The sequence below is a fragment of the Pristiophorus japonicus genome, chromosome 6 (genome assembly GCF_044704955.1).
Source record: "Pristiophorus japonicus isolate sPriJap1 chromosome 6, sPriJap1.hap1, whole genome shotgun sequence".
Taxonomy (NCBI): Eukaryota; Metazoa; Chordata; class Chondrichthyes; family Pristiophoridae; genus Pristiophorus; species Pristiophorus japonicus.
Genome location: NC_091982.1, coordinates 210,324,727 through 210,340,134, shown reverse-complemented (window position 1 = coordinate 210,340,134; position 15,408 = coordinate 210,324,727). Strand labels below are relative to the sequence as shown.

At 45.7% G+C, this 15,408-nt stretch overlaps 1 protein-coding gene across 4 annotated transcripts in view; it reads right to left on the bottom strand.

The window, feature by feature from the left end:
- ift80 (intraflagellar transport 80 homolog (Chlamydomonas)) overlaps nt 1-15,408 on the bottom strand; it is a 352,701-nt gene that overhangs the window by 126,252 nt on the left and 211,041 nt on the right. For all 4 annotated transcript variants that reach the window (XM_070882337.1, XM_070882338.1, XM_070882340.1 and 1 more), the window contains 4 exons: nt 12,985-13,164; nt 6,575-6,693; nt 6,144-6,218; nt 4,689-4,852 (listed from right to left, as the gene is read on the bottom strand). In XM_070882337.1, the coding sequence (XP_070738438.1) occupies nt 4,689-4,852; nt 6,144-6,218; nt 6,575-6,693; nt 12,985-13,164 (538 nt within the window). The remainder of the gene's footprint in view (nt 1-4,688; nt 4,853-6,143; nt 6,219-6,574; nt 6,694-12,984; nt 13,165-15,408) is intronic.

The window sequence follows — 15,408 nt, the reverse complement described above, 5'->3', positions numbered from 1 at the left end:
ACGAGCTTGCAGACAAACTACAAGATCTGCAAAACCTGCTAACCACCACGTGGCAGAGGAAGATCGGTCCATGGTGGATCAAAGCAATTTCGAGCCTCAGAGAGAGGAGGCAGATGCTGAAGTACACGGGGTGCACACATTTTCGATGAAATGTCCACCTATAATGCTAAATGTAAAATTGAATGGCTTACCTGTAGCCATGGAACTGGACACTGGCGCTAGCCAATCCATCATGAGTAAAAAGATGTTTGAGAGACTGTGGTGCAACAAGGCACTCAGACCAGCTCTGAGTCCCATCCACACGAAATGGAGAACGTACACCAAAGAGCTTATCACTGTCCTGGGTAGCGCCATGGTCAAGCTCACCTACGAGGGCACGGTGCACGAACTGCCACTCTGGATTTCCCCGGGCGATGGACCCACACTGCTTGGAAGGAGCTGGCGGGGCAAAATCCGCTGGAACTGGGATGACATCCGAGCGCTATCACATGTCGATGAGGCCTCATGTACCCAGGTTCTCAACAAATTTCCTTCCCTTTTTGAGCCAGGCATTGGAAACTTTTCCGGGGCGAAGGTGCGGATCCACTTGGTCCCAGAGGCATGACCCATCCACCACAAAGCGTGAGCAGTACCTCACATGATGAGGGAGAGAGTGGAAATCAAGCTGGACAGGCTGCAACGCGAGGGCATCATCTCCCCAGTGGAATTCACTGAGTGGGCCAGCCCGATTGTTCCAGTACTCAAAAGTGATAGCATGGTCAGGATTTGCGGCGATTATAAAGTAACTATTAATCGTTTCTCGCTACAGGACCAATACCCGCTACCTAAGGCAGACGACCTATTTGCAACGCTGGCAGGAGGCAAGACGTTTACCAAGCTCGACCTGACTTCGGCCTACATGACGTAGGAGCTGGAGGAGTCTTCGAAGGGCCTCACCTGCATCAACACGCACAAGGGACTGTTCATCTACAACAGATGCCCGTTTGGAATTCGGTCGGCTGCAGCGATCTTCCAGAGAAACATGGAGAGCCTACTTAAGTCGGTACCACGCACGGTGGTTTTTCAGGACGACATATTGGTCATGGGTAGGGACACTGTAGAGCACCTGCAAAACCTGGAGGAGGTCCTCCAGCGACTGGATCGCGTCGGGCTGCGGCTGAAGAGGTCAAAATGCGTCTTCATGGCAACAGAAGTGGAGTTTTTGGGGAGAGAGATCGTGGCGGATGGCATTCGGCCCACAGATGCCAAGACAGAGGCTATCAGGAACGCGCCCAGGCCACGGAACGTCACGGAGCTACGGTTGTTCCTGGGACTCCTCAACTATTTTGGTAACTTCCTACCGGGGTTAAGCACCCTCTTAAAGCCCCTATATGTGTTATTGTGTAAAGGTGAGAACTGGGTATGGGGAAAACAACAAGTAATTGCTTTTGAGAAAGCCAGAAACATTTTATGCTCCAACAAGCTGCTTGTATTGTATAACCCGTGTAAAAGACTTGTGCTAGCATGTGATGCGTCGTCGTACGGAGTCGGGTGTGTATTACAACAAGCTAACGTTGCGGGGAAGTTGCAACCTGTTGCCTATGTCTCCAGGAGCTTGTCTAAGGCCGAGAGGGCCTACAGCATGATGAGAAAGAGGCATTAGCGTGTGTGTTCGGGGTAAAGAAAATACATCAGTACCTGTTTGGCCTCAAATTTGAGCTGGAAACCGATCACAAGTCCCTCATATCCCTGTTCGCTCAAAACAAGGGGATAAATACTCATACTTCAGCCCGCATACAAAGGTGGGCATTCGCACTATCAGCGTATAACTATCCCATCCGCCACAGGCCAGGCACCAAGAACTGTGCGGATGCTCTCAGTCGGCTACCATTGCCCACCACGGGGGTGGAAATGGTGCAGCCTGCAAACTTGTTGATGGTGGCACAGCCGCAGACTTGTTGATGGTGGCGCAGCCCGCAGACTTGTTGATGGTCATGGAAGCGTTTGAAAATGATAAATCACCTGTCACAGCCCGCCAGATCAGGATTTGGACCAGTCAAGATCCTCTGCTGTCCCTAGTATGGGGCCAGCATCCCCGCTGAAATGCAAGAGCTAATCAAGCCGTTCCAGCGGCGAAAGGACGAGCTATCCATTAAGGCAGACTGCCTGTTGTGGGGTAACCGCGTAGTGCTACCAAAAAAGGGCAGGGAGACGTTCATCTCAGATCTCCATAGCACACACCCGTGTATAGTAATGATGAAAGCGATAGCCAGATCCTACGTGTGGTGGCCCGGTATCGACTCTGACTTACAGTCCTGTTTAAGGCAATGCAGCGTGTGTGCTCAGTTGAGCAACGTACCCAGAGAGGCACCATTAAGTTTGTGGTCTTGGCCATGATCGAGGATCCATGTCGCCTATACGGTAAAATGTTCCTGGTGGTGCTGGATGCTTTTTCAAAATGGATTGAATGTGAAATAATGTTGGGAAGCACCGCCACCGCCACCATTGACAGCCTGAGGGCCATGTTTGTCAACCACGGCCTGCCTGACATACTGGTCAGTGACAACGGGCCATGTTTCACCAGTGCCGAATTTAAAGAATTCATGACCTGCAATGGGATCAAACATGTCACCTCGGCCCCGTTTAAACTAGCCTCCAATGGGCAGGCAGAGCGGGCAGTACAAACAATCAAACAGAGCCTCAAACGAGTCACAGAAGGCTCACTCCAAACCCGCCTGTCCCGAGTACTGCTCAGCTACCGCACGAGACCCCACTCGCTCACAGGGGTGCCCCCGGCTGAGCTACTCATGACAAGGATACTTAAAACCAGACTCTCGCTGGTTCACCCCAACCTGCATGATCAGGTAGAGAGCAGGCGGCAGCAACAAAATGTAAACAATGGTCGTGGCACTGTGTCACGGGAAATGGATCTGAATGACCCTGTGTATGTGCTAAACTATGGACATGGTCCCAAGTGGATCGCGGGCATGGTGATAGCTAAAGAAGGGAGTAGGGTGTTTGTCGTCAAACGAGACAATGGACAAATTTGCAGAAAGCACCTGGACCAAACGAGGCTGCGGCTCACAGACTGCCCTGAACAACCCACAGCAGACACCACCTTTTGAGAGCCCACAACACACACCCAAAGGATCAACGACACCACCCAGGACCAGGAAATCGAACCCATCACGCCCAACAGCCCTGCAGGGCAAACAACACACCAGCCCAGCAAGGGCATAGCCAACACACCAGAACAGACATTTGTACCGAGGCGGTCCACCAGGGAAAGAATGACTCCCGACCGCCTCACCTTGTAAATAGTTTCACTTTGACTTTGGGGGGGCGGGGGGGAGTGATATTGTGTATCTGTAAAGCATGCACTCCCATGTTCCGCCACCAGGGAGCGCATCCCCTGAAGTCCCAAGGGATCCCAGCATCCCTTGGGAGCACTTATATAAGCCGGCCCCCTAAGGCCAGTTCCTCACGCTGGAGTGTCTTAATAAAGACTGATTTCACTGTTACTTTAACCTCCGTATGTGCAGTCTCATCTGTGTTAGGAACACAATAGGAAGGATGATGGAATAATAAAAATTTCAACACACAAGGATGCCATTTGACCCATTGTAGATGTGTCAGTGCTACCTCCACATCCGAGCAACCTAGTCTAATCCCATTTTTATGCTCTTTCTTCATATCCATTAATATTTTTCTTCTTTAAATGTTTCTAGTTGTCTTTTAGATGGCATGATTAATTAAACTTTCAGTAAATAGTCAATTGTGGTAATGCATTTCATCTTTTAATCTTTACGTGAAAAATGTTTTTCTAACCTCTCTCTTTTTGTTTCTAGTGCTAATTCTAATTGTATATACCTTGTTATTGGTTCATTGGTCAATGAAAAAAATCTTTTCACTATTTACCATCACAAACCCATTGACATTTTTGAACATTTTTATTAGTTCCCAGTCAGGCTGCCATTTTTCTGAACTTGCCCGTCTTATTCCTGGGACCCAAGTGTAATTTTAGAATCACAGATGTTGCTGCCATATCTTCACCCTCTAGGATACTTTGCTAGCATGGGTGCCTGGTTATGCATCTTGAGTAGTTGATTTGCTACCTCTGTCCTGTGGAGGAGCAGTAAGCAAAATATTCTATTTCATGTAGATTTCATAATCCCAGTACGGAGAAGGGTATTTTGGGGCATGGCTGCACTGTGTAAAACAGTAATTCCAATAGAGAAAGGATGGTTTATGGCAGGACTTGAATCAGGCTAGTTGAAGCCCCAGAGACGAGAAAGAACATTAATGTAGAAAAGTTAAAGAGAAGCCCAGCATAACATGATTGGCTGTATTTACAATGGTGCTGAAAATCTCATAAGGGAAGGAGCTAAAAATGCGATTCTAATTAATACTACAGATGGTTTCAAAGAGGAAAGAAACATAGTTTCCATGTTCCACAACATTCATCAACTTTTAAACTTCTGACATTGCACAAAAATATATTTTGACCACAGTAACTACAATACATTTAGAGACTCCTTCGAATCCTGCAATTTGTGATGTGTGTACACACTGGGGGTGGGTTCACATTTTGTATATAGTGTTGCATAAAAGGATTGACGTTATACAATGTATTATGTTTGTGCTGAACAATATTGAGATTTATAGCATATACACATAGCTTTCCCAAATTAACAGCCCTTCCACTATACCTTTATCATCAGCCTGATCTCTCACGGCAATTGTATCATTGCTGAGTGAAACGGTCTGGGAGCTCAGTATGTCAGTTCTCATCCCTGGGAACTTGGGAGAAGAAATTAGGCGACCCTCATACGAATACAAATAAATCCCTGCTCCGTCAAGCAGCAGAAAGTGTCTAAACAAACAAATAAATACTATTACAGAAGAGGTTAAAGAAAGCTACTATAAGTATCTGCAACTTTTAAACCATAATTGTATACCTAAGTACAGGCAACTCTCGATTATCCGTACACGGATCCAACGGGAAACCTTTGTAACGGGATTTAAAATTCTGTTGCTAACAAGTGAAAAGACAACTCCAAATAATTTGGAAAAATCGCTTTCCAAACACTGTGCTCATTTGTATTTGCTCATTCTCTCGCTCTCTCTCTCTCTCTCACACTCACCCTAAAATCACCCTCCTCTGCCCTTGCTTTGCTGGTGTGTGTGTGTGTGTGTGCGCGCTGCTGCAGCCGCTGTCTCCCGCTGACGTTGGGAATGGGGGCAGGGCCGGCACCGGGTTCCAGGCACAGAACCTATACATGCATGCTGGTAATGTCCATCTTTTGTTACTGTTTGTAGCTGATTGTATTGATTCATTAAAGTTTTAACTTAGAAATGTAAACTCACCCTAACGATTGTATTTATTCATTAAAGTTTTAACTTTAAAATGTAGACTCACCCTAACAGAAAAATCATTTACCCGGAATAGCCCAATCCCCGAGGGGCCCGGATAATCGAGAGTTGTCTGTATAGAACTATCTTTATCTTATATTACCATTTTCTTGTCAATGAATTAGATGTAATAAATACAGAAGCTTTGGACATTTTGAAGTATAGCATCTGAGTTATGTTTTCAGTCAAACTGCAAATTAGTACCAATCAGTTGAACAATTACAATATTGCCTTTTTAAAGTGTATTATTAATCCCTCCCATTTTGTAAGCTACTTTCTTTTTAGGTTCTCTGTCTCTGTGTCATGTACCATTTCCTAACCTGAAGGATGGCCTAGTGATATATTTCTAGTCCTTTGCCAAAGGTGCTTTTGAACTAGGTACTAAGAAATGCATGGTCTGTGGATCAGCATATTTCTGCAGCAAACAATTATCCTTTTGAGATTACAACACCAAATAATGTATTTTTAAATCACATATTAAATATTAAGAGATTAAACTCTAGCGCTGTATAAGATTCTACCCCTACATTATAAGAGTTGGTATTAAACATTTATTTTTTAATTATTTTCTACATTTAAATGTTAAATAATCACAAATCAGTTGATCACAGTTGCTTAAATGATGATATATTTTGAAGAAAGTGTAATTTTACATCATTGAGTGAGATTCAAATTACAAACAAGACTCCTTTTTTATGTATATAAAAGTTCTGTTTACAATAATTGCCCACAGATTCATATTAATCTCTTACCTCTCGGCCTGTAGAATTAAACTCAGAGTACCTTCTTTTAGGTCAAATACCAGTGGGGTATTCCAATTCTTCGTACTGAAAAAAACACAGCAAACACAGAATGTTTACTATATAAATTCATGACATACAAAGTTGAGATTAGGAAAAAAACAGAGAGTATAACACATTTAATGAATATTGTATATTATACACAGCTAACATAGAGCTCACCTTAAAAAATTTGGTTAAACATGTTTTTTCAAGAGGAATAGAGCCAAAAATAACACAAATTCTATAAAAATATCTTTTGACACATCTTCTTTGCATTATTATCATATACTAGAACTACTGACATTTAAATTTACCACAGGAGATACATAATTGACTAAAGATATCCAAAAATAGCTTTGCCAAAGGGCATTGCATATTTTCAGAGAAAATATTTTACTAACCTATACACATAACACTGCAATGAGGTTACAACTACCAAATGTCCATGGGACAACGAGGCCTTTATCACCCGGTCACGGAATTCTAAGACATCTAGTGCATCATTCAATACATTCCGCACCTGTTAGAAAACAAAATCAAAAATCAACTACTTCAAAGCATACTGCAGAACTTTTAATTTACTAGATATAGTTCTCAAGGATGTGTCTCCAATTAAACTAAAGATGAATATTTCTATTATGCTTAAGTGATACAGATCAGCCATGAGGGCAGAATGGCCTGCTCCTGTTCCTGTAAATTCATCCTTTGTTTCACATGTCTCCAACAAAACCAAAATCAAATTAGAAACCACTGAGTCTTCTGAATGACTTACAAACGGTACTGTTAGTAAGATGATACCATAACACATGATTAAAATACACTTGGAAATGGTCCGTGATAGAGCAGAGGCATGTAGTCAATTTTAGCTAAATTAAGCATCATATGATTAATATGTAACTGGTCAACCAATGTTATTTTATTCTGATAAGTGCGTCTACTGTTTTGTCTGGTAACTTTTAATACAGTACTTTAGGTGTTATTTTTTATCAGGAAGAGTGTTAGCAGATTCATTGCTGGAAATAGCACAGCCACACAAAAATTATATTTCCATCTTGCTGGCTTTATGCTTAAATTTAAAGTGTCTGCAGAGTATACTATCTGCACTCTAGTGACCATTTTTGTCAGCTGCAGCCAGTAGACCACTGAAACGCAATGGATTTATGTCTATATGGTAGCTATTAACATTTAAAATAAATTATTTAAAAAAGTGTACATTTTAAACTATTCATAGCATATATATCTGTCCTTTTGAGAATTTCAGGCCATACAAATGGCTTTCTCTATCCATTAAGATGGATTTTTCAGTGGGTTTCTTTATTACCAAACTACTCCAGTGAAATCAGTTACAGGGAATGGCCAGAAGCACCGGTGTCCAGATACATTTCTGACTGGCTCCGTTTATTTCAGTGGCAGTCAGAACTGCTGGAATGCTTTCTATAAGTTGAGTATGCAGCAATACACAGCCAGTAAATTTTTTAATCCTTCTGAATCTAGGGAGAGGATCCTAGTCAAATCTTATATGAAGCCTGATCGTGTTTTGATTCGAAATACCCCAAATACCAGTTATGACTGTTGAGTGTTGACCGTTGTCAATTTCTTTCCACCTTTCATAGAATCAGAGAATGATGCACAGAATTTACAGCACAGAAGCAGGCCATTCAGCCGAACTGGTCCATGGTGGTATTTATGCTCCACTCGCGCCTCCGCCCACCTTATTTCATCTAACCCTAATAATGTATGTTAAACTAACTGCAGTAATAGAGCAGCTGTGTCAGAAGTAAAAATTAAGAGCTGAAAGCTGGGCTTCACATATAACACAGAAGGAGGCCATTCGGCCCATCATGCCTGTGCTGGCACTTTGGTAGAACTATCCAATTAATCCCACTCCCCCGCTCTTTCCCCATAACCCTGTAAATTTTTCCCATCAAGTATTTATCCAATTCTCTTTTGAATCTTACTATTGAAATTTAAAATTAATTTCAACATTTTAAAAGGAGAAATGGATGCCAATATGTACTTTACTGGAGAGTCCAGAACTAGGGGGCATAGTATCAGGATAAGGGGACGGCCAATTAACAACAACTTGTATTTATATAGCGCCTTTAACATAGTAAAATGTCCCAAGGTGCTTCACAGGAGTGTTATAAGACAAAAAAAAATTTAACATCAAGCCACAAAAGAAGAAATTACGGCAGATGACCAAAAGTTTGGTCAAAAAGTTAGGTTTTAAGGAGCTTCTTAAAGGAGGAAAGAAAGATAGAGAGGCGGAGAGGTTTAGGGAGGGAGTTCCAGAGCTTAGAGCCCAGGCAGCTGAAGGCACGATGGTTGAGCAGTTATAATCAGGGATGCACAAAAAGCAGAATTTGACGAACGCAGATATCTCAGGGGGTGTGAGGCTGAAAGAGATTACAGAGTTAGGGAGAGGCGAGGCCATGGAGGGATTTGTAAACAAGGATGAGAATTTTGAAATCGAGGCGTTGCTTAATTGGGAGCCAGTGTGGTTCAGCGAGCACAGGGTTGATGGGTGAACAGGACTTGGTGCAAGTTAGAACATGGGCTGCTGAATTTTGGATGACCTCAAGTTTACGTAGGGTAGAATGTGGGAGGCCAGTCAGGAGTGCGTTGGAGTATTCAAGTCTAGAGGTAACAAAGGCATGGATGAGTGTGCCAGCAGCAGATGAGCTGAGGCAGGGGTGGAGACGGGCAATGTTATGGTGGTGGAAATAGACGGTTTTAGTTATGCTGCGGATATGTGGCCAGAAGCTCATTTCAGGGTCAAATATGGCACCTAGGTTGGAAACAGTCTGGTTCAGACATAGACAGATACTAGGGAGAGGAATGAAGTCGGTGGCTCGGGAACGCAGTTTGTGGTGGAGATCAAAGACACTGACTTTGGTCTTCCCAATATTTAACTGGAGAAAATGTCTTCACATCCAGTACTGGAGTCGGACAAGCAATCTGACAATTTAGAGACCATGGCGGGGTCGAGGGAAGTATTGGTGAGATAGAGCTGGTTGTCAGCAGCGTACATGTGGAAACTGACGCCCTGTTTTCGGATGATGTCGCCAAGGGGCAACAGATAGATGAGAAATACATCCTTGGGGGACACCTAGGTAACGATGTGGGAGTGGGAAGAGAAGCCATTGTAGGTTATTTTGTGGCTACGATTAGATAGGTAAGAAAAGAACAAGGCAAATGCAGTCCCACCCAGCTGGATGATAGTGGAGAGGGGTTGGAGGAGGATGGAGTGGTCAACCATATTAAAGGCTGCAGACAGGTCCAGAAGGACGAGGAGGGTTGGTTTACCTTTGTCACAGTCACAAAGGAGTTTGATGATTTATGACTGAGATGAGAAGGAATTTCTTCAACCAGATGGTTGTGAATCTTTGGAATTCTCTACCCCAAAGGGCTGTGGATACTAAGTCATTGAGTATACTCAAGGCTGAGATAGATAGATTTTGGACTCCAGCGGAATCAAGGGATATGGGAATCGGGTGGTAAAGTGGAGTTGAGGTCGAAGTTCAGCCATGATCTTATTGAATGGCGGAGCAGGCTGGAAGGGCTGTATGGCCTAGTCCTGCTCCTAATTCTTATGTTCTTACCAGCATAAGTAATCATTTCTAAATTCACCAGAAGAAAGCAGTAGTGGCACATTATCCTACTGTCAGCATCTTCTGATGTTAACCATTGGGAGGTGTCTTTACACAGTAATGGAAAAAAGGTTCACCTGAGCAACATCTCAAAGTTACTGTTGGCAAAACTTCTTAAAAGGAACCTTTCTTACAGTTTTCTTATTCCTGCAACATATAGATGATGATATAAAGAAAAGAAAATAATTTTTATACCATCATAAAATGGCTCTTGAGCAACTATCCAGAAATATACAAAAGCAAAATACCGCGGATGCTGGAATCTGAAATAAACAGAAAATGCTGGAAATTTCAGCGGGTCAGGCAGCATCTGTGGAGAGAAACAGAGTTCACGTTTCAGGTTGGTGACTCTTCGTCAGACAAAGGGTCACAGACCTGAAACATTGGGCCCAAGTTTCCACATGATTTGCGCCTGATTTTTAGGAGCAACTGGTGGAGAAAGGACTATCTTAGAAATCGCAATTCTCCACATTTTTTTTTCTGCAGTTCTAGTCAGTTAGAACAGTTTCACTTTGGAACAGAATTTTTTCTTCAAAAGGGGGCCACTGACGCCTGCTTTCAAAGTTTCCACAGTGAAAACGTACTCCAAACTAACTTAGAATGGAGCAAGTGAAGATTTTTGTAGAACTGAAAAAACCTTGTCAACACATTAAAAAAATCAGGCGCAGGTTACAAATTAGGCGTCCAGAACGAGGTGGGGGGGGGGGGAAGGGAAGTCATTAAATTCTACAATAAATCCTTATTTATACTTATACAAATATTATACAAATAAATCCAACCTGAATAAACATTTATAAGCAAAGAAAAGATTAAATAAACCATCTTCCTACCTGTGTGAAAGTGCTTCAGCCAGGGAGAATTCTGCAGGAAGCCTCACAAGTTGAGGCAGCCGTTCGTTTGACGGCAGGGGGGGAGGAGGAAGCCGTTCCAGACGGCGGGCGGGCGGGGAGGGAGGGAGTGCGGGCCCGACCGACCGAACGCAGTGGGGGGGGAGGAAGCCGTTCCAGACGGCGGGCGGGCGGGGAGGGAGGGAGGGAGGGAGTGCGGGCCCGACCGACCGACCGAACGCAGTGGGGGGGGAGGAAGCCGTTCCAGACGGCGGGCGGGCGGGAGGGAGGGAGGGAGGGAGGGAGTGCGGGCCCGACCGACCGACCGAACGCAGTGGGGGGGGAGGAAGCCGTTCCAGACGGCGGGCGGGCGGGAGGGAGGGAGGGAGGGAGGGAGTGTGGGCCCGACCGACCGAACGCAGTGGGGGGGGAGGAAGCCGTTCCAGACGGCGGGCGGGAGGGAGGGAGGGAGGGAGTGTGGGCCCGACCGACCGAACGCAGTGGGGGGGGAGGAAGCCGTTCCAGACGGCGGGCGGGAGGGAGGGAGGGAGGGAGTGTGGGCCCGACCGACCGAACGCAGTGGGGGGGGAGGAAGCCGTTCCAGACGGCGGGCGGGAGGGAGGGAGGGAGTGTGGGCCCGACCGACCGAACGCAGTGGGGGGGGAGGAAGCCGTTCCAGACGGCGGGCGGGAGGGAGGGAGGGAGTGTGGGCCCGACCGACCGAACGCAGTGGGGGGGGAGGAAGCCGTTCCAGACGGCGGGCGGGAGGGAGGGAGGGAGTGTGGGCCCGACCGACCGAACGCAGCGGGGGGGGGGAGGAAGCCGTTCCAGACAGCGGGCGGGCGGGGAGGAGTGCGGGCCCGACCGACCGACCGAACGCAGCGGGGGGGAGGGAAGGAGGGAGTGCGGGCCCGACCGACCGACTGACCGAACGCAGCGGGGGGGGGAGGGAGGGAGGGAGGGAGTGCGGGCCCGACCGACCGAACGAACGCAGCGGGGGGGAGGGAAGGAGGGAGTGCGGGCCCGACCGACCGACCGAACGCAGCGGGGGGGAGGGAAGGAGGGAGTGCGGGCCCGACCGACCGACTGACCGAACGCAGCGGGGGGGGGAGGGAGGGAGGGAGGGAGTGCGGGCCCGACCGACCGAACGAACGCAGCGGGGGGGAGGGAAGGAGGGAGTGCGGGCCCGACCGACCGACCGACCGAACGCAGCGGGGGGGAGGGAAGGAGGGAGTGCGGGCCCGACCGACCGACTGACCGAACGCAGCGGGGGGGGGAGGGAGGGAGGGAGGGAGTGCGGGCCCGACCGACCGAACGAAGCGGAGGGGGGGGGAGGGAGGGAGGGATTGCGGGCCCGACCGACCGACCCAACGAAGCGGGGGGGGGAGGGAGGGAGGGAGTGCGGGCCCGACCAAACGCAGCGGGAGGTGGGGGGAGAGGAAGCCGTTCCAGACGGCGGGCGGGCGGGAGGGAGGGAGGGAGTGCGGGCCCGACCGACCGACCGACCGAACGCAGTGGAGGGGGGAGGAAGCCGTTCCCGACGCCGGGGAATGAGACAGTGAGAAGGCTGCAGGAAGCCTCACAAGTTGAGCAGCCATTCCCGACGGCAGGGGTGGGGGAGGCCGTCGGGAAATGGCTGCCTCAACTTCTGAGGCTTCCTGCAGCCTTTTCACTGCTGCAAGAAGCCTCAGTGCTGATGTGCTGATGGCAATGTGCTTTTATTAAAAAATGTTCAAAAATTAAACAGCTACAAAGAACTACAAAAATGGCCGAGTGCCAATGTTTCCTTCACACTGCGCGTGCGCGAATGCTCCAATGCGCACGCGCAGGGTTGCCGGCAGGAAAAAAATGAATTTAAATAGTACCCGCCCCCTCCCAGTTACAAAATTGGCGCGAGTGGTAGTCTCCGCCCCCCTGGGCGCCACGCCAAGCAGACATGGAGCTGCAGGGCGCTCCAGAATCGGGCATTTTTTTTCCGGCGCCGTTTTCGGCACGAAAAACGGGCGCCCCGTTTTTTATCGTGTGGAAACTTGGGGCCATTAACTCTGTTTCTCTCCACAGATGCTGCCTGACCCGCTGAGATTTTCTGTTTTTAATCCAGAAATATAGTCCGCGCCAGAATAAAAATTCAGAAAATAGGGGTTACAATGTCCACATGCTTAATTTGGGCCTTTTTAATCTGAAGCTTTTGAACTACAAGAGGTTTGTCCCAGCAATGCTGGCAACTGGACAAGGCTTGTCCTTGACTAAGCAATAACACATGTCTCTGAAAATCAAAAAAATATATATTTTATTATCTAGCTCCATGTGGATTTGATTTTTAAGAAACTATACCTGCATAGATCTTCGTTTAGTCAATGTGATTTCAAAGTTCTTCCATTCCCAACGCTGTTCTATGATATGGGCAAAGATCACATGGCCATTTCCACAAGCTCCAGCTATTTGAGTACCATCAACAGACCAAGCAATGTTGAACACACTTCCTGTGTTTGGCTTTTCAAGTGCATAAGACCACTGTAACATTAAAAACAAAGAGCATCCAATCACATTACATTTTATTTAGAATATTTCAGGACAAATAAATTCTCTAGATATCCAATTTGTACTTTGTTTACAAAAAGATTATAATATATTTAAGTGTCAGATAATATTTGTTCCACCCAAGTGTGAGGTAATGACCATTTTGAATAAAAGGAAGTTCAGCCATCTCCCCGACTTCAGCAGCATTGCCGTCACCAAGTTCCACCAACATCAACATCTTGGAGGTCACCATTGCCCAGAAGCTTAACTGGACCAGTCATATCAACTCTGTGGCTGCATGAGCAGGGCAGAGCCTGGGTACTGAGCAATGAGTGGCTCACATTCTGACACTTCAAAGCCTCTCACTATCTACATGACTGAAGTCAAGAGTGTGATGGAATACTCACCATTCGCCTGCATGGAGGCCCCAACAACACGCAAGAAGCTCAACACCATTCAGGACAGAGCTGTCCACTTGATCAATGCCCCAGTCAATATCCGCCACCAGTATACTGTGGCTACAGTGTGCATAATCTACTGGATGCTCTGATCCGGTGTCTTTGTCTAGTTTCTCTCCTATCGTCTCTCATGCCCTCTCCAATCCTGTCCATGATATCCATCTTCTGCTCCCTTAACCCTATTCCCACTAAACTGCTGACCATTCAACTTTCTTTCCTGGCCTCCATGCTAGCTGACATTGTGAACAGTTCCCTCTTATCAGGTAATGTCCCACTCTGTTTCAAAACTTCTATCTACACTCCCTTCCTCAAAAACAAACACCCTAAACACCTCTGTCCTTGCAAACTACCTAGTGTGTTTGAAGAGATTTTCTATTTTAAAAACTTTAATCTTCACTTGCGCACATGCTGGAGGAACAATGTTGTGTGCCAGAAAATGTAGGATTTATATGAGATTTACTTCTGCACTGCAAACACTTAATAACAATCAAATAGTACTTGCTCAAGTATATGCCTATTAATGCATATTACTCTTAACTGTAGGTTTCTTAAAACTAAAACAAATCCCTTACAGTTATTTCTGCAGAGGTCTGCTCTGTTAAATGTAGCATAAAAAGGGTCACTTCCTTTCTAAGTGCACAGTCTTGCAACCACAACCTATTCTTACCTTTGCAAATGTTTCTGTTAACTGTTAATTTACCAGAGTCTGTACAATAACATTACCTTAACAGTGCAATTGTTAGAAATAGCCAGTTATCTAAATATTTTTTATATACTAAGTATACTTTATAGGCATTCCTTTTTAGTTGAGAAAATGTTGGAATATCAATTAGATGATTAGCAGTGATAAAATACATTATACACATTGAAATGTAGTAAAGTGATAGCTAATGGCCCAGAAATCATGGCCTCCCCGGGTCCGTACGAAGTTCTGATTTGTCAAGTTTCTGGCTTGACAGATCCTCCGTATCTCAGGAGTGAGGACATTTGCCAGGGCAAGATTGCGGGATTTACGCATATCTTGCCCAGCAAATGTCCTCAAAACTCTTGCGCCTGATAAAAGCAGGCGCATAGCCTAATTTTACAGGCGTAAGAGTTTAAAAACATACAAAAATATAATTAGATTAAAAAACACATTATTTTTAAAACTCCTTACATTTATTTTTAACCACAATTAAAACCTTTTTTTTAAATTGGCAATTTTTCTTTCTTTAAAAAACATTTCTATCAACTTTAATTTCTATAGTGTATTTATGTGAGTTTTTTTTTTATGTTTTATGTAGTGTTTGGGTGTTTGGGGGTGTTTCTCATTCATAGTAATAGGAGTTTCGGATTTACGAAACTCCTATTAGTATGAATGAGAAAATACTTTACCGTGATCGGGTGTTCAGGCCCACGTGACTCCTGCGGGCGTCCCAACGTGAACGCGCTCCGTTGCGCAAGAGGAGGAGGCCTCGAGTCCATGATCTCTGGCGGGCATTCGACCAAAAGGTAAGTGCGCATCTTTTCTTTTACTTTTAGTTGAATGCCCGCGGGAAGAAGAAACAGGGATTTCTGGGCCATTATTAGGTCGAAGAAACATAGAAGACAGTCATGTGTAATGTATTATGTTAATCTGTCATCCCCTGCTGTAGTATCGCTCTAACAATTTAGATCTTTACATGCAATTAATTCAGTAACTTCATCAAAAAAATTATCTAACCCACAGTCAACTGTACCCTTGCAACCTCACATAAAAGAACATTGTGCTGTGCAGTGTTACAGTACAATCAACAGTCGT